Below are 23220 nucleotides of genomic sequence, written 5' to 3'. Positions count from 1 at the left end.
AGCAGCAAGGCGGCGTTGGCACGTGCAGACGGCTGGAGCCCCACGTCACGCGCCAACTGCCAATGGCGGGTGAGCTGAGGGCTATGGCTGTTGTGAAACCCCATCTTTCCAGTCCTAGGCTGTCATTTGACAACCACCGGGATCCTTGGGGTTCAAGTCTTGGTTTACTACTTTTGAACCATCTGGGACATCACTGAGCACACTAATTTTCACTGGCCTGGCATACGGCCATTCACAACATACAACATGAGGCATTGAATATGAGTGGTGCTGTTGCATGATATGAAAATCATTCACAAACCAAGGGGCATATCATCAAGACAATTATCGCCGCTTTAGCGGCCGTTTTCGGCCGGAAAGCGGCGATAATTGTATTCCACTATTAGCAAGGTCACCTATCGCGTGAATCCTTGCCTTAGCACCCTGTTTCTGAATGCCCAGCTTTGCATCTCGAATGAGATGCAAAGTGGACATTCCGTCCCAGAATTACTTCTCCTGTTTACAAGCTGCACGCTAAAGAGCATAGCGATAAGAAAAGTAGCGCTAACCTTGGTTATCGCTACTTTCCTTATGCCTGCTTTCAGGTTGATTTAGCCATGTAATCCAATGGGAGGTGGATTATATGGCTAATCCACCCTGCCCTATCAGCAAGGTATCGCCTGTCGCAGTGCGATTATCGCTGGATTTCCAGTGATAATCGCACTGTTTTGTAGCTAACGCTTGGATCTCTGTCGCTTTAGAGATAAGCGTTGCTGATAGCACGCTATCTCCGCAATAGAATCCAGCGATAGCCGGCGATAATTATCCTAGCGCTAAGTGTGCTTAGCAATAATTATCGCCGTTTTTTGCGGATATGCCCCCAAGTAAGTACTGGCAAAACCAAAAGGTCAGCAATCAATGCCAGACATACTGGTTTTGACAATGCTTATTTTGCAAGTATCAGTGATTCCTACTCTATAGTATATGGTTTGGAATGGCTTGATTTGTACTGGATTGCGTCTAATGAGATCTAAAGCCTCCTTTGTGCCTGTATGTGGGTTGCCTGATGAACCCTTCATGCCCCCCACTGTGCCTCGCAGCAGCATCACATGATGCCCAGATTCCGTGCTGCAATCTCAGACTTCAAATCAGACGAGAATGACTGCCTTGCCAGAGGTTCCCGGCTTCCATTCCCTGCAGGCCGGCCTCCTTGTTTCCCGCTCTCGGGTAAATGTTCAGGCTTTATGGCTAGTGAAATAATTATACGGGGGATCGGGCATTTTGTATTGCCCAATTAATCTTCTGTTGACATTTCTCTGTTTTGCGCGAAAATCTGCAAGTCAAAAGTCAGATGAAAGGTATGTTTCAACCCAAACAAGTGAAAATGTGTTTTTGGGGTGTTTTCGTTATTTTGCTGACCATAAATCCTCAAAAGTCCAATTATATTTTATTTCTCCTACCGACAAGATATTTTGTGCAAAGCCACAAACTTGTGTTTCTTGGTATTCCCAAAGCCCTTATTGGCCCTTTCTTACCATAGAGCATAAGAGATTTATCCCCATCAGTAGCATGAATACATCTGTTTGATGCGTGGTGTAGGGAAAACCACTAGAATTATGCGGAAGGTTCACTTGATTATGTGGTAAGCAAAGATGAATTATGTGGCACATTGTGTGATAGAATTACTTCGTTATTTTGTGATATTACCTGTATGTATACTGCCTGGCCAAAGGTTTTACCCCACCTGTGCCAGTTTAACACCCAAATAACTTGTGATCCGTTTGAGGTAGAAACCTTTTATTTGTTGAAATATACTGAATATGCAGCAGATGGTGGATTAAGTGGCAATGCACCAAATCCATAATTATGCGGAAAACAGTGGCTGGAAAATTACACAGTCCCAGTAGCCCTGGGTATAGGGAAGGAACATTATTACAGTTGGAGTTCGGAGTGGTGGGGTTTCTTCAGAGAGATAAATATTTCTCAGTGGTAGTAATAATATTAACCAATGCATTTGCTGGGAAATGTTTGAGCAAATAAGCGAATATGTAGGTATATGTTTTTCCTCATACAAAAAGGCAATTCACAAAAGGATTCTGGGAGTACTCTGTGAAAATTACGAATGGCAACCTTTATGATTTCAGGAATTTTAAAACCTGCGCGCAAATGTTTGTGTAAACATATGAGGACATATTTTTTCATTTAATTGGCTATGTGTCTACAATATGTGCATGCATCACGAGTTTAATTTGGGCAGTCATAGGCACACATGAAAGAGAGGCGGCACAAAAATACTTCTTGGTGTGTGAAATCTTGTTTTTCAGTATTTATTGCCGAGAGGTTGTACTATTCCAGAGAAGCGACAACTTGTTGGGGTACCCTTAATTTGTGCGATGAAAAAAGTGACACGTGTAAAAAGTATAATAATTTAACAGACTCAATGAAGTCAAAATAATACTCATAGTTTTATTTGGTCATATCATCGAGGAAAACGACATGGCATTATATAATAAATAAATATATAAATAAAACAAATGCATACATAAATACAGATACTCAGAACATAGTCAAAGTCCCTCAACTGGGACTGCATCTAGGTGGGGGGAAAAATCCCCTCATTGCTGAGAGTGCAGGTGATGCCTTGATGCATCTGTCTTTTCTCCAGGGCACTCACACGCCCATCCTGTGCAGCACTAGCCACAGTCTGGGTGAGGGACGGGTCATAGGTAAGGCCCAGCGCGAGCCCCAGTTATCTACTGAATGTTTTCGTTCATTGCATGCCTGCGATTAATTAGCTAGATTTGGGCGTATGCTCATGCGACAACTTTTCTACGCAGGACACACTACATTTTATCTTCTTTTGTGAGCACTTTTTGCACATTCTGAAGCGTTTCATTCTCCCAATTCTAAAAGATAAAGGTTTTTTACAAGTAAAACCGGCACTTATGTATTTACAGTTGTTGTCAAATGTCTGGGAGATTTTTAGCATAGCAAGTTTTTTAATCGCAGCAGTCAGAAAAAAGAAGAAAAAATGAGAGCGATTTTTATAATGTAGTTTATATTTTTAATGAATCAAGGATTTTTATGATGCCATATTTTAGATTGTCTCTCCCGGATTATTCAAGACCTATAATTAGTGTAATACCTTTGCTGCTAATCAATGTTATAGAATATGGGGGAAAAACACTGAGATTGATTTTTATGATATAGTTTATATCTATTGATTTTAATGCACCATGGTTTTCTATAATGTCATATTTTAGATTGTTTGTCCCCGATCATTTAATGTTAGAATTTGTGTAAACATCTTTGCTGCTAATCAATGTTTTATTAATTTAAATTTCGTGTATGGAATGCTTTTATGGTTTTAATTAACCGAATAAAAGTACTTTTGACTGACTGACTGACTGATTAATTAGCTATATTAATGGCAAAATAAGGCATTTGGTGAATGAGGGAAGTGGGGGTGCAGCTGTCCTGTTCAATATCAGAGTTCAGGACATTTCAGGTTGGTTGGGGAGCTCAATAAAGAAACGGAATTTCACCCCCACTGCACATTTAAGATTGAATAAATTAAATATTAAACTTGGAGATAATGGAGGCTTAGAAAAGAAGGATTGAGACTAAAAACAGACCTGGATAGGACAGTCAGTAGGGTCCCCAGAGAAAGAGTAGCTATCGGCAAGCCCAAGTCACCCAAGCAACAAAGAGTCTCGCTGATCCTGAGCGCGATTAAAGAATGGTGGAAAACACTACAGACTGGCCATGCCCAGTGTGACTCTGACTGTCCAAAACAGTGTCACTGAGAAGAGAACAGAGGCCAAGAAGGCATGTTGTTCTCATTGCTGTGGCTGCACCGTCCGCACATACGCATTCTCGTCTAAGTACATGACGCAAATCAGGTCACATACCTCCACCTTCAGGGTGTCCTCAAAATTCTATACCAGATTTGGACTCGGCCCTAAATCTTTCAGTTTTGTCTCTATGACGCAGGCTTCCCATCACCCCCAAAACCAGCTTGGGTATTATTGCACCAACCCGCTCATCGTATATCACAATGCTCCTGGCATGGTCTTTTATAAAATACACAATTTGTTCACATCTCAATAATAGCAGCATCTTTTGCAAGAACAGTTAGTCCAGTCTTCTTGCATCGTCTATGGGATACCGACAGTATCCATGATTGAAACAGAGGAAGGGACACTAGTCGCACTGTAGCAGAGTCTCGGAGGTGCCGGTCCTTACTTCGCAACAAGGGTCACTGCAAAGCTATCAGAGCACCACAGTGCAAAAATACACTAGACACTCAACATTCAACTCACATTATTAGACTTACTTTGTTGAGTTAATTATTGTCAACTGGGTACTGTCGTGCCCAAGCCTGCAGGTACGTGTGCTTGTGCATGTCTCTTGAAAACCCACTCTTGTGGATTCGGTCACAAAGGTAAATTAACACCATTGACACTCTTTATCTCATATTCCCACAGCTACTAATACATGTACACACAGAATTTGCTCATGCATTACTGTGTGCCATCTTACACCCCTGACCATAAATACCCTTGCAGTTAACGGCAGAGCTGAGTAAAACATATTACAGCTGTATACCCTCCTGAGACATCTGCCTCATGGTGAACAAGCAGGCATTATAAGCATAGCCAACTCCCCATAAATACTGCAATGTCCAGTTTATCCTGAGAATTCTTTCCAGAGGAAGCTTTCCGCACCAAAGTCCACATGACAAGTCCTTGAAGAGACTATTTCTGGGACATTCTCTTCCAGATCCTCAGGTGTCTGATTCTAAGGGGACAGATACGTTGCGCCCCAGTTATTTGCCAAAGTCACATTCCTACAATCAGAACAAAGTTCATGCATGCTAGTGCTGGTCACCCCCACGGTGAGAGGCAATATTCAGAAGGTCTTGGTAGAGGGTGGATCTCAGGAACCTGGGGTAGCTGTCCTTCTCCATGAGGACCCAGGTCTTCTCCTGGGCCACGTCAAAGCAGTTGTGGGTTGCATGTGCCAACTGGAGTTGAGTGAGTTCCTTCGTCTGGTGGTCGATATTCACCTGGAAGGATGGGAGACAGCAGGTTAGTAAAAAAAATGAATTGGCCTTAATTGTTCTGGCTCAGTTCCCCCTAGACTTGCATCAAAGAGATCCCGTTTCTAACCCCAACTCATCATAACTCGAGTCTTCTGTCTGGGACACACAGACTTACCCCCTCATTTTTTGTTGAGATAGTAATAGAAGATCAGTAATGCCCTCCTGCCCTGTTGTTTCGAAAGTCAAAAAATTCTTCTTGAACAAAGGAAACCCCTATAATCAGGGGAACAATCTGGTTAATCGGGCTCCAACTCACCTCTCTGGAGGCTTCGTTCTGGATAAACTGCTCGTAGATCTTGTGGGCTTTGGAGGACAGTTTGGCAGCGGAGCGGATCTTCTTGTACTTCTCGCAGGCCAGCCAGAACTCCAGGTTCTCATCGCTGAACTCGGTCTTCAGGAAGGACCAGAATGCAGCAAGACCGTCTGCACGAAGAAAGTTAGAAAGGAAAAGGTCACAAAGGAAGAGCACCGATCAACAAAGGGTAGTAGCATTGACAAAGTTCAACATCATCCAACACCTTATCCTAACACTTGTGTACATCATCCTAACAATTGTTCTTGATTCCATATTTCAACCTGTGGTTTATCACATCAGGGCTCATTTGAAATACAGCTTTTCCCAAATAGTTTATTAATCATCATATGGTTTAACCCGTGGCCCCTTGTTTTATTCTTTGGTTTCCCCCAGATAGTATAACTGATCATCCCTTCTATCTACATTTATTCATATGTACTGTGTTCAGACTTGGTCCATCCACTAACAGGCACAATAAACCATTGTTCATCTGCATGCATGACCATTCCAGCCGTAGCCCATAGAGAAGCCACACATATCCCTCGCATGCCACTAAACCACTCTTTGATTTAATCATGTAACAAATGTCCTAACAACAATTGCTCCATCCACTGCCACATATAGCCACCCCTTCTAGCAACTGCCTTCCAATCTACAGTCTGTCTTTTTACTTACAACTTTATCCCCACCTATTTGCTATGGAGCATACACATGGATAATATGTTACATTCCCCTCCTCTTCCACCAAGGCATTGTTCGCTTGTCTATCGCTGCACCTTCTCCCAACCTACCCAGCTGAGTTCCATCTACCCATTTACATCAGCTTCCACTGAAAGTCAGCCATGATCCATCTATCAATCTTCAGCATCGCCCACTCTGCCGTGGTTTGTTGCCAGAATTTCCCCACTGATCCCCATCACATTTTCATCCTGCCTAGCCACAGCCCGCCTGTCCATTCTCAGAGTGACTGACACTCACCTTTACTACTGAGCAGATTGTCGAACGAGACCCTCCATCTCACCACATCTTCCAGGCAGAGTCTGGAGAAGGAACAGAAAGAGCTTTAGGACAGGCAAGGACCAGAAAGGGTATTACCGTAAACACAGGGAGAACAACAGCCTTTGTGAAGGGTCGGTGACAAATGGGGCCTTCAAATATACCTGTGTTTGTTTCCTGGCTTGCTCTGGCTGCATCTTCTAGGTTGAAACGTTGCATCTGGTTTCTGAAGCAGGACTCCAAGGCGGGCCCCGAGCTCTTTAACCCTGAAAGAGAAAAGAAGAGAAATTTGTTACTTTTGAAGACCGGCTAAGAACCTTGACGGTGAATTTCAATTACATGCCTCCCTTCAAGGGTGCAAGTTAATAAAATATACAAGTAATTTTGGAAAAAGATACAGAGGCAGTCTTCCCTACCCAGTTACTTTTTTACAATTACATCTTTTTTGTGCTCTTGCTTGTTTTTGCTTCTTTTGAACGCTCTCTACAAAAGTTGTCCCTGGCACTCTAATGATACTCTGTAGCAACCTTGAAAGGATAAAGGCCTGAGATGGCACTGTTGACCCCTGCTTTTATCTCGATTACAGAAGAAAGACAGATTCATTTCTTCCCTAGAATTTAAATGCAGAATCAGCATATTATTGTTGCTTTTCAGAGCCCAGTGCGAGGCCCCTCATAATCCATAGTTTTATCTGAGAGATGGGGGATGGACCCTCCCTCCCCCCTTCTCCAGTATCACATTAATAATGATCTCTTATCTTGGTGTATTGCTTAGACCTGGAGCTATATGCCAGATCTTCTTTTCCTTGTTTTTTACAAACAGCATATCTCACCACTGCTCAAAGCCCACCTAAAATCCTGCGCCTCGGATAGAATTGAAACTTAAATTGCATCTTAGATCAGTATGAGGAACCGCTAAATCCATTCTTGTGCATGCTTCTCTGGTGCAGCGCAGAAGCGCATCTCTCTGCACTGGAATGTCTGCAGTGATCTCTTCCTGAGCCCCTCGCTCTGGAGACCCGCCTATCGTTCAGCATCACCTCAGGATTCACACAGAGCCCAGGTGCGCCCCTCATGCATTAAATGTGCCAGCGGTAACGTTACTAGATGCCCCGGTGCCATCAGGGTACTCAGGTAACCACTCAATGCAGTCTGGACGCTGTGGCCCTGGGAAGACTCATTTAGTCAAACTGTGTATGACAATAGTGAGTAAAAGACAGGAAAGAACAGGTATGTTGACTTATGAAAGATATTTGCATAGCACAGACCTAGCCACATGGGCATCACCAGGTAGCTGCACAAAGGCAAGAATAGTACAGCTAAAGGGGTAAAACAGGCTCAACTTGCACTAGTATGAACCATAAAAGCCAACATTTTAGAAAAGGAAAGTGGGTAATGTAAAAATATAATCGGAAGAATCTATTCTCCTAGTGACTTCTATTTCAGCACAGTTAATTTCAGGTGGGTGACTGCCTAAATTAAGACATTTTTTGCTTTCAAAATTGGGAGCAGTGGCGGGGCCCGTCTTACCCTGCTACGCCACTGGGTTTCACGTCAAGTGAACGAAAAGAATAGCTCCCTTTCTGCCGCCCAAAAATGGTCGCATTTCTTACTGCAACTTGAACCTTGTGCAGTCACTCTGCAGGGCTGCAGTGTCCCTTCCACAGCGCCTCGACTCTCTCGGAGTCTTACCTCTCGATGCAGATGGAGGGCAGCGTGGTCAGACTGTCCTTGCACATGGCGCCGGGCGTGTTCCAGGAAGGATGGTGTGTTCGTAGGAGGCTGGAGCAACTAGTTACTGTTCTCTGAGCTCTGCTCGCTGCAAATCGGGATTCTTCTAGGACCGCTGTCTGGAGAATGACAGACCCTCCAAAACCCGCGCACGAATACTCAGAGCTGTCTGCCAGTGGCGCAGGCTGCTCCTATTTATATTCGGTGTGGGCAGGCGGGGCCATCCTACACTGCAGCCAATGAGAGGCCTGGCCACGGCTCTGCGTCCTACAGGAGGCAGATGTGTGATGCTCTGTGTTGCCTGTTCTGCTGTCAGAGCTGGAAGTACTGGACAGGGAGCGGGGGAGAAGCAGTGCGGCTTCCATGGACATCAGTCAAACGCAGGGCTCGGGAGAGGCTGGACCGGCCTGTACAGTGGTGCGAAGAAGGACACTTTCCCTCCTGTTTCTACGCATCTTTAGTGTCATGGGTGAAAATGTGGCTTGTTAGAGGCGTAATATACAACGTCACTAACCACATGTTTTGTGGTTTCATAAAGCGCAAACTCGACACGGAGGTACCTGAGCGCATTATGGGGCATATTATCAAGCCAGGCGATAAAAGTATCGCCGCTTTAGCGGCAGAAAACTGCCGCTAAAACGGCGATAATGGGCTTGATGATATGCTCTATGGAATTCCAATTGAAGTCCATGTTAGATGTCCTTCACATTTAACATGGGCTTCAATTGGAATTCTATAGAGCATATTATTAAGCCCATTATTTTATAATTTTATCGCCTGGCTTGATAATATGCCCCATAATGAGCATCGGTTACACTGCACATTCCATTTTTTTGGGCAAATGGAGTTTAAGCGATTTGCCCTGAATTAGAAGACGTTGAGCAACGCCAAGACAAGAACCTGGTTCTCCAGGTCCAACGTCGGCCGCTTTGACCATTACACAAACTCAACGTTCATCCAGTGGAGCAGCCTGGACAGGAAGCTGCTGTCCTATATCCAGAGTTGGATATGCGTCACTCTCTACCCCAACCCTTCCTTACCCGAGGACGGATAGAGCAGGACCCTTCTCAGGAGAAACGGCATTCAATGCAGATCAGTGCTGAGATGCTGGTAAAATCTTAAAACCCTACGGCTGAGCTGTTACAAAGGGCTGCAATGTCATCCCAGCTTGCCTACGTAAGGAGTAAACACTGCTTTATTGTCAGACTCACTCAGTGGCTTTTATTTTGTAAAGCCACTGAGAGGATGTAGCCTGATGGCTAGAGCTGGGGAACGAGGTTCGAGTCTTGGTGTTGGCTCAACATCGTGTGATTCTGTGCAAATCACTTAGGGACAGATTTACAAGCCCCTTGCGCCAAGTTTGCGTCAAATCCCTGTGCCTACGAAAATGAATGTGTCCTTGTGTAAGGTAACTGATGCTCATGTAAAGCACACCAATACCTTCGGGTCGAGTGCGGCTATTTAAATCCGCAAAAAAAAAAGCCCTTGAGAACGAAAAGCTGACATAACCCACAGTGCACTGACATATAATTGCCAGCAGAGAGCGCACTTTCACTCTGAGCTTTCTTGAAATAAAGCATGCAGCGCATCACAGAATCAGTTCCTATAAAGCATTTTTACAATGATTTTAAACCCAGCTCCATAACTTTTCTTTTCAATATACGCACGTCCAGGTGTATATTGTACATGTGCAGTTTGCCTCAACATCCAACCATCAGATTTATCCACCATTCACCCAGGTGCAACTAGCTTACACAATCTGTGAAGTATAAGAGCGGGTGTAGTCGAGATAATGCAACAACATCTGTAGTTCACATTAGACAAATGCTGCCCACCTCAAGCGCCCGCCCCAGCCTCTAACCTCTTGCGAGCTATCTTTGCATGTACTGCCAATTTGAACTGCGGTTAAAGACTGTGTCCAAGTGTACATGTTTCTGCACTATTTCCAGTCTTCCAGACTACAATGATAACTCTACAAGGCACAAATAAACAGGGGCATCGTGAGCCCCCTACGCCTGGCTTTAGCAGCTGCAGCAGGGGTGGAGTTATTGAAGGACCTCTTCTGTCTGCAACTCAGCCGACAAAGGCTCATAAATAACGTGAAAAGGTGAGTGGATGAGTGTGAGTGAAAGGGCAGATGGGTGTGTGAGTGAAAGAGTGGATGGATGGGTGAGTGAAAGGATGGATTGGTACATAGATGGATGAATTAGTGAAAGGATGGATGTAAGGATACATGAGCGCATAAATGGATAGATGAGTGAGAGGGAGGAAGGGTGGATGGATGGATTGGTGGATGGATGGATGTATAAGTGAAAATAAGGATGGATGAATGAAAGAGGGTGGATGAAAGGGTGGAAGGATAAATGAGTGAAAGGGTGGATGGATGATGAGAGAAAGGATGGATGGATGAATGACTGAAAGTATGGATGGTTGAGTGAAAGAATGGATGGATGGACCTCTCAGCAGCCTTCGACACTGTGTCCCACCACACCCTGATAATGAAACTTCATCAGATCGGAATCAAAGAGAACACCCTCAAACGGATTGCATCCTTCCTCACCGGAAGAACCCTAAGGATCTGCCTACCCCCTTTCACCTCGGAACCCAAGAATATTTTTTGCGGCATCCCTCATGGCTCGTCCCTCAGCCCTACGCTGTTCAGCGCCTACATTACTCCCTTGGCCAACATCGTCAGAACCCATGGGCTGAACATGATATCCTACGCAGAAGACACCCAGCTCTTCCTTTCTCTATCAGAAGACCCATCCACCCCAATGTCTGTGCATGACCAGCGTCGCAGACTGGATGCAAAGAAACTGCCTCAAACTCAACACAGACAAAACAGAAGTACTGATTTTCAGGAACAACTCCTACCCGCGGAATTACTCCTGGTGGCTCACTGAACTAGGACCTTTACCCATCCCACAGACCACGGGTGGCACCTCTGCATTATCTTGGACAGCAAACTCACTATGAAAAATCAGATCAATGCAGTCTCCTCTGCCTGCTTCCTCACTCCTTGCATTCTCCAGAAGAACGTCAAATAGATCCCAGTGAACACCAGAAGTACCATCACTCAAGCAACTTATCGCTTAGATAACAGCAAGGCACTCTACATAGACATTACCACTCACCTCCTAAAGGGAATTCAGACTGCACAGAAAACAGAGGTCAGACTCATCCTCCCCAAATTTACCCACATCACCAAACACCTCAAGAAAATCCACTGGCTCCCTGTTCACAAGAGATGTCAATTCAAGATGCTGACCCACACCTACAAAGCCCTGCACAATCAAGGACAAGCATACATCAACCACGGACTGAGCTTCCACCAATCCTCCAGATAACTGCGCTCCTGCTCCCTCTCCCTCGCTCACACCCACCCCATCCACCAAAGCAACAGTAGAGGACCCTTCTTCTCTTACCTCACCACAGAGTCCTGGAACAGCCTCCCCCTCTGGGCCTCACCCTCTCTTCAGGAATTCAGAGAGGGACTCAAGACCTGGTTGTTCAACTGATTCCACCTAAGAAGCACAGCTCTCAGCACCTGGATACCCTTGCAGGTGAACAGCAGTGCTTTACAAATCCTGTTTAATTTGATTTGATGGATGGATGAATGGAAGGATGAAAAAGGTGGATGGATTGATGGGATGAAAGGGTGGATAGATGGATGAGCGAAAGGATGGATTCCGGGGCGTCATTAACCCTGAACTTTAGCAGCTACAGCGGGGGTGGATTCATTGACGGGCCTCTTCTGTCTACAATTTGGCAGAAAAAGGCTAATAAATAAGGTGAAAAGGTCAGTGAGTGAATAAGTGAGTGAGTAAAAGGGTGGATGGATGTGTGAGTGAAAGGGTGGATGGATGGTTGAGTAAAAGCAATGGATGGATGAATGAGTGATTGAAAGGATGTATGTAAGGATAGATGAGTGAAAGAATGGATTGATGAGTGAAAGGGAGGATGGATTGAAGGATGGATGAAATTATGGGTGGATAGATAAGTGAAAATAAGGATGGGTGAATGAAAGGGAGGGTGAATGGATGGACAAAAGGGTGGAAAGATGAATGAGTGTGTGAAAGGGTGGATGGATAATGAGGGAAAGGATGGCTGGAGGAGTGACTCAAAATATGGATAGGTTAGTGAAAGATTGGATGGACGGATGGCTGGATGGATGGATGGATGAAGTGAAAAGGTGGATGGATGGATAGAGTGAAAGGGTGGGCAGATGGATGAGCGAAAGACTGGATTGATGGATGAGAGACAGGATGGATACTGGGGCATCGTGAACCCTCAACCTTTGCACCTACAGTGGGAATGAAGTTCTTGATAGACATCTTCTGTCTGCAACTTATCAGACAAAAGGGAGTGAGTGAGATGATGGATGGATGTGTGAGTGAATAGTGGATTGAAGTGTGAGTGAAGGGATGGATGAGTAGATGGATGAGTGAAAGAATGAATGGATAAGTGAAAGCGATGGTAGATGAAAGAGTGGATAGATGCTTGAAAGAATGGATGGATGAGTGAAAGGGAGGGTGGATGAAAATGTGGATGGATGCATAAAAAATGGATAGATGAGCGAAAGGATGGATGAATGAATGAAAGTATAGGGGCTGGGGAATCATGAACCTCCAACATTAGCAGCTACAGCGAGAATGACGTTGTTGATGAGCCATCTGTATGCCCCTTGGCAGACAAAGGTGACTGAGTGAAAGAATAGATGGATGTGTGAGTGGAAGGATGGATGAGTGAGTCCGTTAAACGATGGATGAGCAAATGGATGAATGAGTGAAAGGGTAGATGTAAGAATGGATGAGTTAAAGAATGGATGGATGGATGAGTAAAAGTAAGGTGGATGAAAGGGTGTTCAGATGTATTCAAGAATTTAAGAGTGAAAGAGAGGGTAGGTGAAAGGGTGGATGGATGCATGAAATGATGAATGGCTGAGTGAAACAATGGATAGATGGGATAAGTGAAAGAGAGGATCAACAGATGGATGGAGTGAGATGTTGAATGGATGGATGGAGTGAATGGATGGATGGATGAGCGAAAGGATGGGTGGATGAGCGAAAGGATGGGTGGATGAGTGAAAGGGAGGATGGGTGGATGAATGGATGAGTGAAAGGGTGGATGGATGGATGAAAAGAGAAATGATGGATGGGGATGGATAGATGAGTGACTGAAAGGATGGATGGCAGAGTAAAAGTATGAATGAGTGGGAAGAGAAGAAAAAAGGATAAACAGATGGCTCGAATAGATGAAATGAATGAGGGATGAATGGATGGAGTGAAAGGGTGGATGTATGGATGAGCAAAAGTAGGGTTGGATAAGTGAAAGAATGGATGGAATAGAGCAAGGATTGCTGGGTGAAAGAATGAATGTATGGATGAAAAGATGGATTATGGATGAAAGGGTGGATGGATGGACTCATAAAAGATGGATGAGTGAAAGGGTGGGTGAATGGATGGACAGAAGTGTGGACATGTGGATGGATGAGAGAGTGAAAGGATGGATGGATGAGTGAGTGAAAGAGTAAATAGATAGATGGGTCAGTGGATGGATGGGTGGAAGGGCAGATGGATGAGTAAAAGCAGAGATGGCTGAGTGAAAGAGTGGATGGATGGATGGATGAGGGAAAGGGAGACTGGATAGATGGATGGATGGATGATTGGGTGGTTGGATGGATGGATGGATGGATGGAAGGATGGAGTGAAATGGTGGCTGGATGAGAAAAAGGATGGGTGGATGAATGAATGAATGAACAGAAAGGGAGAACAGACAGATGAGTGAAAGGGCAGATGATGGATAGATCGATAGATGGATGGTTAGATTTGATGAATAGGTTTGGAGATGGGTGGATAGGTTTGGATATGGGTGGATGGATGGAATGATGAAAGATTGAATAATGGATGAAAGAAGGAATGGATGACAGAATGTAACAGTGAAATGGTAGATATCAGCAGGTGGATGGAAGGATGAAAGGATGAATTAATAGATGAGGGGAGGGATGTGATGACTTGCTTCATTTGCTTGGTGCCATAAGAGCTTTGGCTTGAAGTGTGTGTGTGGGGGGGGGGGGGTATTTTAATTTTCTGGCTACTAGCAAATAAAAGTTATAACATTCATTTTAATGTTGCTTCTAGGCGCTTTAAAATATTTACAATATTCCATTTAAATTTCTGAAGTTCTTTGCAGCATGGTCTTTAACCTCAAATGTTATTGCCAGTTGCATGTGAGTATAACCTGTCAGAGCTCTTGCCTTCATTTAATACAAGCATTGACAAAGCCAATAGGTTCTGCTTATGTGAGAGCTATTGGCTTTGCTAATGTCCTTTAGCAATGTTGCATAGCAGCGTGGCTGCTGTGCAGCATTGCTAAAAAATATTTAAAACCGTGATATAACCGTCTTTTTCTTTCCCACGTCCTAGCGTTATTTTAATAACTTTTATAGCACCTATTAAAAACAAACGTTTAGTTACGCTGCTCTACAACTACTAAAAGACATTGGCAAAGACAACAGCTCATTGACTTTGCCAATGCATGTTTCTATTAGAAGTCTACTGTACCTGGCATACGATCATGCTGCAATTAATCGTGAGCTCAGCATATTTCACTCTATAAAATGGCACACTTGTGCATCAATTGCCAATAAAATGCCTAAATAAAGGAAATCGTTTACCTTTCAGCGTGACACTAGGAAGGGGAAACGATCGTCGTCCGATCTGTGTACGTCCTGAACGAATGCCCATCCACCACTGAGTGTCGCTGTGTACATTCAAAATGTATCATTCGTTTCTCATGATAATGCTGACTGCAGAACCTCTGGTTTTGAACGCTACAAAAAGCCTCTAAATCATACAATTCTGTGAGGGACATTTGACATCCAAAGTCCATCTTCTGTTTGCTTCTTCTTGGAGTTCAGATGAGGGTCACTACCACCTGGTGCCCGCTTGTCTAGTGTCATGATATTGCTGGGCCCTTTAACATGAAACATGTTAAGAAAGCCACAAAAAATATAACAAGACCACAATTCCCAAAATGTCTACAAGTAAAAATACTGCCAGTCACTTGCACAGAACATTACACTCCTTACTCTACAATGTCCGTGAAAGGCGTATGCAACATAGTATGAAGATCGCGCAGAGTACATAAATCCTTGCAGGTGACATTTTCATAGCTGAAAACCTATCATAGGTCAATCCTTGTTGCATTACTATTCAGCGGAGGCCGGCATGGCTCTCGGATGGTGGGCTGGGCAGGTCGCGCCGGTGTCCGCGCTGGGGTCGCGCATAAAAAAAATAAAAAAAAATTACCTTTGCGCCAGGTCCAGAATCTCTGCTCCTGCTTTCCTCCATCTTGGAGAGAAGCACTGCCAGGCCCCACTGACTAATCACAACGCTGCAATGCAGCATTGTGATTGTGGTTTTGGGAGTTCTGGTTGGACGCTCAACCAGGGAATGGGGCCTGGGTTTGTTCTCCATGCAGGCTGTATTGGAGAACGGAGAAAGTGCGCATGACTGGTTTGAGCGGCCCGAGAGGGCTGAGCAAACAGTCATTGTGCACTTAGGAGTGGGCAAAGCACTCCTCCCCTGCCCTTATCCGAGAGCAGCCGCGCCCACCTGCCCACCGGCAAAAGCAGCAGGATGCATTAAATGATAATAACTTAAGGTTATTATCATTTAATGCTTTTTCTTCGCACTGCTTAAATGCAGTGGGGCGACGCTCCTCCGCCATAGTTGAGGAGCCGCCACTGTTACTATTAGGCATGGGCGGAATTTCAATTATGTCGGAGTAATTCCGATAATACTGCATTACCCTTTGACGCGGAATTACCAAAAATATCACAATTAAGCGTGCTCGCATAATTAAGAATAATTTGGAGGAATAAAAACATACAGAGAGTGCACATTTAGCAAGCACAAGAGGCCGTTCTCTCTGGTGATCTTTTTTTGTTGCAGTTGGCCCTATTTCCTTAGCGCAAAATACATCCTCACTTCCATTTTGGACGCAAGGCTGCATTTTGTGTGAAGAATCTAGCACTAAATGACAGTAGTAAGTTGGGGGAAAATTCTATCCCAAGTGCACGTTTATTCATTTTTTTTGCATTTAGCTGTATTTCCTAGCACAACATGCATCTTTGCGTCCATTTTAGACGCGAGGGGGCATATTGGCACTAAGAAAAGAGTGTTGAAGGCAGAATTACTCTTCTTGTGTAATTCTGCATAAACTCACAAAATGTTTGGGTAATACCACATGATTACGCTACGCAGAATTACACGTTTTACATCCTCCCCTAATTACAGTGATGTACTCTGCGTCATACATGCTGTGACGCAATAGCATATAGGGCTTGTTGAATAAAACAGAGCAAGGACTTTAAACTTTTGAAGGTCCACAGTTAGAGTTGTGTTTGTGTTGCTGGGAAGATGGAGTGTGAGGAGGGGCCAGTAAGGCGACATCTGTCTAACAATGGTCCAGTCGTGCACTCACACGCTCTTTATTGGGGTTAAAGGTTCGAGCAGGGGTTAGGCAGAGATTGAGAAGGGCGCCCATATAAACAAGCATTGGCAAGGTCGATAGATCGCGCTTTATTGACCTATTCACTTTGCTAATGTTCACATTGCATGAATGCTCACAAAAGCTTCATCGTGACTATTTATTTTTGTAATTTACTGATCTGGGATGGATCGGTAGATTAGACAACTGTGCTGCAAAAAATGTGAACAATTAAAATAAGCATTGAAAATGCAATAGGTCTTGCCTTTGATTAAGTTAAAGCCATTTGATTTGCTAATGGTATTGTATAGCAAAGCAAATGGCTTTAACTTAATCAAAGGCGAGACCTATTGCATTTTTAATGCTTGTTAAATATGAGAGTGTGTCTTCTTCACCGGAATCCATAAATCATTTGTCCACCCTGTGAGGTCTTCTGGACCTGTAACTGTTTAATGTTAAGTCTACTCAATGGTATACTTGTATCTATCTACCTTGGGAGGATGAGAGGCTGAGTAGACCCGCCAAGATTTGTACCCAAGGTGAGGACAAATTCCTCTAGTGGAACCAATACTGCACTAACCCCCTTGAGACCCGGCTTAAAAGTAAGATGCAGGCCCCCTCATGTCTCTATATATAAACAAGATGTATACATGAATATAAGTTACACATAAGCTGCATATATATTTAACATTCTTCCATCCATGCTATAAATTATAAATAATCATACATATATCTACACACACACACAACTATAATATTTATCTGCATGCATTTACTGACATCTACAAAAATCTAGACACAAATACACTGAAAACAATGGTGGTAAGAAAAAACGACCCACGTTTAGAAGCACGAAAACAACCCACCTTTACAAACACCGAGGCCTGCTCCGTGATTTTAGCCTGCAGTCCTCTCCTGGCCAGTTATTGACTGCTCCGGCGCATTGTTGAGAAACCAGCAGGCCTTTTAGGAAGACAATTCCCCACAGCCGCGTTTTATGGGTGCTTCTGAGCGAGACATTGATTGCCTAGCAGGCCTTCAGTGTGATTGCCAATTCGCAGCATTCCTGGGTGGCAGCGGGTGACTGGATTCGCTCGGCCGCTTCCATCTTGAGCCTTTTGGGGGCATTTGAGCCCAGGCTGGACTGCATGCAAGGGCCAGGCGAATATACAGGAACGCCGCCGGGCTCTCGGGGTCCGTATGCACATAGTAAACGCTCACATTTATCCTTTCAGTTGTTCGTAAAGCACGTAAACTAGCCGATTTTAACATATGCTATTTTTAACGCATAGAACAACTCAAGTACGGTAATTGGTGCTATATAAAACCGGTTGACAGGCAACCTTTGGTAGGTTTAATCATAAAGGTGGCCTTCTAGCCCCGTCAGTTGCCAGTCCCTGAAATCATCAGTCTGGGCGAGTCGGTGGGACTCTGTGAGGTGTTAAGGGCTCCCTTTGGAACATACCGAGGGATGCGACAGAAGAAGATTACGGGGTGGGGGCGATGGGGAGTGGTTGTCTGGGGTGGTGTCAATCCTTGTACACAGTAACCTGTGAGTTCCCCCTAGCCCGGGTAGCAAACGCCTTATACAAAAGAAAAACCACACACACTCCTCTCTGGCATGCCCCTATTTTTGGCTGCAGACCTGCATTACACAAACAGCTGGGCACCACACTGCCTGCATGATATAGTGCAAATAGCAACCAGACACGCCACGTGCTACGTGCCCTCAGAGCACCTCTATGTGATCGTACACACAGCCATCGTCCACGCTCTGCACCGATGACACTACTAGTCTGCAGACAGTAATATCCCATCTGGGCACCGTGCTGTCTGCATGCCAGCACGCAAATAGCACCCCCAGCACACTAAACAGATGCTCGTGGCTTCTAGGCGGCGTGAAGCGCCCCACGACGCTTGCTCCGTGCTACCTAAATATGTATCCTGCCAACATACACTGCATATCGAACCTTACACATACTTCCTACTCTGGGCTGTAGACGTGCACCACCCAAGCAACAGGGCCCACAAGCAAGTTGGGCTGAAACGCGTTGACTACTGTTTAATTCTAAGAGCCCTGGAAGAATTTAAATTTTTGTTGAATCAAGATACATAGTACTAACATATTGTGATAGGGGTGTAACTGTTTCCCCCCCCCCCCCCCCCCAGTACTATTGCATGGGGCTTCTTATAACAATGGAATGTTCATGATAATAGTGGTTACATCCATCATTATTTTTTCCTGTAGGGGAATAAGGAATGGATTGATGTCCTTTGTTTTTCGAAATGAATATCTGAAATTGTATTTGATATGTCGATAAAAAGAAATTTATCAAGTGAAACTGTGTCCAAACAATGACATGACTAATAGATGATTTATTTCAATATACAAGTAACTTGTTATGAAGGAGTAATTTGTGGTACCCTTCATATTTTCTTGAAAGAAATATCATTTTGATCTGTTCCTTCGCATCACTCTGTTTTTTGTGATTGTTACTTTACCCAGATGCGGTTGGAATATTGAGTGCCCCCTTATTATACAGTACCACCCAAGCAACAATGTCAGCAAAAAAAAAACAAGTAGAGAACGGAGAAATAACTAGGGAGAGAGGGTTGGAGAGATGCGGGGGGGGGCTCATCGCCTCACAGGCACAAGGTTATGAAGAGGGTGTCTCCAGAAGGGCTAGTGAGACAGTGAAAGTGAAAGTGAACTGGAGAGAATGGGAAAATGAAAGAGCTCGAGAAAGAGGCATTGATAGTGACAGAAAAGGGACGTACTAAGAGACAATAAAAAAAGACCGACAAAGCATGTTGTGGTGGGGGAGCGCCTTCCAGGCGGGGGAGCGGACCCTTTGAAGTCGGATGTCGAGGCTGTGGCTACACGTGCACGCGCCAGTGGGCTGAAGCGCTTCCCCAAACGGATTGCATGGCGGCACGATGCACGTGATTGTGCGCGTGCTCGCCATGCAATCCACTTTTGGGAGCACTTTGAAATCCCCCACTTACTAGAGTCTCGCATAGTGATTGCGTAAACGCAATAGCTAGGCGAGACCTAAAAATGACTTCTTGTTGAAACCTAATCTTTCACTATGTGGATGCTTAATTATTAACGAACCGATATTTTCCATCACTACAAAAAAACCTCACTGCAGCACACTACCATTCAGCACCTTGACACAGCCACATAATCCTACTGAACAACCCAGGGTATACTTATACGACCACCTGAAAGTACATCATTGCCATCCACCATCCTTACACTGCAGCACCAAAACAAATATCCTACCATCTCTGTCGACCACACATCCACCCAGCACCATTCAACCACAACAGCACTGTAGTACAACCTTATGCCTCTGGACTACTAAGGTACACAACCATAATAACAAACATCTCATGTCAGTAACAACCTCACCTCTACAGAACATCCCAACAAAACCACCCTGTGGGCACCCCTCTACCCACAGCACTAATCAGGCAACCCAATAGCAGCACCCTATCAAGCTCAACATGAAATTAACTCCAGCCACAACAAAATCTCCTCACAGTACCAGGCATTCACTGATCACCACCACTCTGCCACACTCCATCTTTGCACATTAACCCGATCTAAGAGAACCACAGTGTGATCCACACTGCCAAATCCAACCCCTATGCTTCCACCTCCCTTAACCACATTCCCACATTCGGGGCCTCATTTATGAAAAGTGAAGCATCACTACACAACAACAGCGATGCGTCACTTTTCATAGCGCCCTCCTTACGACACCATTGAGGCGCTGTATTTACAATATGGCACTCCATGGCGCAAGGATTTACAAATATACGTCAGTGATTCTGACGTATCTGGTGGTGCAAAAATGATGCATTGCTGGAGCGTGTCAGAAAACTGACGCAACTCCAGCAATGTGTCATAGCCCATGGGCGAGTCCCATGTGAAAAGACCTGTGTCAATCCTGACAAATGCTTGAAGCAGGCATAAGGATTTTGACGAAGTCAAGTCATAGAAGTGGCATGGAGAAATGTCATATTTTTCACTGTGCCACTTCTACGAGGTGTTTTTATGGGGGAACGCCCACCCTGCATATATTATACCTAAAGCAGGTATAATGTAGCGCATGCCTTTACAAAGTGACACATCTGCCTAGATGTGTCACTTTGTAAATTGGGCTCAGTGTGGCGTATTGATAACACTGCCTCAGCATCACACAAAAGTGATGCAATGATCATAAACAAAGGCCTCAGGGTGCACTACACCTAATGCCACATTATTACATACCACTAAGAAAATGAATCCAATGCCACAACACTCCCACCGTACACCACTTGACTATGAACACATAGCACCAATTTACTGTATCACTACACTTTCATCGCTAACACTAAACAGTAACCCCTACACTGTGCCACAAATCCACACTGAAGATGAACTGCAGTTGAGGTACAGTATCGACAAAAGAACAAACATTTCAACACTATATTACCTTTGCATCCTCTGAACTTAACCCGTTCATATTTCCCTGAACAGGCTCATCAAGGTCCTTCTAGTATTCATGTGAGTGGTGATGTCAGCAGCACCCAATCTCTCCCCTCTGGCAGCTCTTAAGAGGCAATGCATACTAATTTATATACTCTAAAGCAACCCAATACTCCCTGAGGAGACTGAGTTAGGAGTTCAACAACTACACACACTCCAGAAAGAACTATACATGAATAATTGCTTGCGAAGCAGGTGTAGTTGTTAAACTCACCTATACCAATACTCACTTTAGGTGGGTGAGTCCTCTTTATTTTATCTTTCTGCACATATTTATAGCCCTCTGATTAACGCACACTCAATCAATCAATCAGGTGGCTTGTAGAGCACAACAACTCACCCATAAGGGTCTCAAGGTGCTGGGGGAGTACGGACTGCTGGTCTGTCGAAGGCGCTGTGGTGGAATCTTTTTACAAGCATGTCTGGGATGCTCAGCATATTGAGAAGGTGTTTTTCTGAGTAACATTGTTTTCATCCATGACCTCTGGCTGCTGCACTTACCTCTGGCTACTACTGTCTGTCATCAGGTGGTCTGGTCGGAGAGATGTCAGAGCCTCAGACTTGGTGCTCCGACACACAGCAGCAATGCAACCCTGTAGGAAAGTAGGATCTGCTTCTTATGGTTACGTCCACCTTTTGCTAAATGTGATACTGTTTTTGACTAGTCTGACTGGGATCCTGCTAATCAGGACTATCTGCTTTCACTTTACACTGTTAGGTTATGTACTTAGGTATGCTCCAGATTGGATACTGGGGCACCCTTGTCAGTCCCTAGTAAATGGTACCCATGTACCCAGGGCATAGGTACACTAGAGGCCTCCCTTGGGCTGAAGCATGTATTATGCCACCCATGAGAGGCCATGCAAAATGGAACCTAGAGGCCTGCCACTGCAGCCTGTGTATGTTGGTGCATGCACCACTTACTAAAGACGTAGGTTTACTATATCTAGGGGTCACTGCACTTAAAACCTATAAGTCACCCCTCTTGCAGGCCTTTACAATCCTGAGGGCAGGGTGCTTGGTTCTAAGTGAGAGGGTGCCACTGCATGAGCAGAACACCCCTGCAGACTACGGATTCCATTCTCCTGGGTTGTCAGTGAAACAGCCATTAACGACAAATAGAGTGGCATTATGTGACCATGTGATGACCAACTCTAAAACGGCTGAAACAAACTCTATAGTGTTTGGTGTCAAACATGTTGGAATCATACCCTCACACCAGTAACCGGTTTGGGAAGTATGATTCCACCCGTGAGAAGCGAGCTTTGTGGGGTTCCAGCTGCTCCTGGTACCAGCCTTTATTATATTCCGTATAGGTACCCTATATAGGAGCAGGTAACATCATATCCTTTCACCTATATCCTTCCTTACATTACATACATAACGGTTCTTGGGGACTGACCTATCACCCTGATATGACACTGCTTCCAGAACGCAGGTTTTCCCTAGTTCGATTCTCATATATTATGCATGAGGTTTCTTGGATGCACAGCAGGACTAACAGTGGGATTACCATCTCCTGTATAACATCTCTGTATAAAGTACAGGTCTGACATCATCCTTTAGGCCGACACAGTAACACAGCAAGGTAGGATCCCTAGGGAGAGCTATGGGTATAAATACATCACATCTTGCTTAGGAAGATAGAGGATACCGTGACTTCCCGGCTGACACACTAACCAGAGACGCTAAGGTTCCTGCATGCAGACACTCCAGCAAGCAGTGGTCTAACATCCCTCGCGGGGTGTCTAACTCGAGACCAGGACGAGGGTCCCATATTCTCTAATTCTCAGGTAATGGGGTGGACTAGATCCTAGAGGGAATCTTGACATAACACTAGGCCTGGGCTAAAATTCCGTTCCGCTCGCGGAAGTTGCGATAATTTGACATTTTCGCGTTCCGCGGAGAAAGCGAAAATGTCAAAATTTCCGCAATCCGCATTTTACCGGAAATTTTTTGCTTGCTCGCGCTGTAAAATAATTCATTCTCGCATGCGCGCGATCCCCTTACCTGAATCCCCGCGTTCACCGACAAGTTTTCCCGATCCGGTCGCGTTCTCCACGAGATGTTGGATTGTTGGTAGCCA

At 44.7% G+C, this 23220-nt stretch overlaps 1 protein-coding gene across 1 annotated transcript; it reads right to left on the bottom strand.

Moving 5' to 3' along the window:
• Positions 1-4709: 4709 nt before the first annotated feature.
• LOC146833850 (regulator of G protein signaling 16-like) lies at positions 4710-8257 on the bottom strand. Its single transcript, XM_085601750.1, has 5 exons — positions 8066-8257; positions 6539-6640; positions 6357-6418; positions 5340-5506; positions 4710-5047 (listed from the first exon to the last, which is right to left on the bottom strand). Exons 1-5 carry the CDS (start codon positions 8110-8112, stop codon positions 4856-4858), a joined length of 570 nt encoding a protein of 189 aa, XP_085457876.1. The 5' UTR covers positions 8113-8257; the 3' UTR covers positions 4710-4855.
• Positions 8258-23220: the final 14963 nt, after the last annotated feature.

Source organism: Triturus cristatus, chromosome 4_2 (genome assembly GCF_964204655.1).
Source record: "Triturus cristatus chromosome 4_2, aTriCri1.1, whole genome shotgun sequence".
Taxonomy (NCBI): Eukaryota; Metazoa; Chordata; class Amphibia; order Caudata; family Salamandridae; genus Triturus; species Triturus cristatus.
The sequence above is the reverse complement of the archived record's forward strand: the minus strand, read 5'-3'. Positions and strand labels throughout refer to the sequence as shown.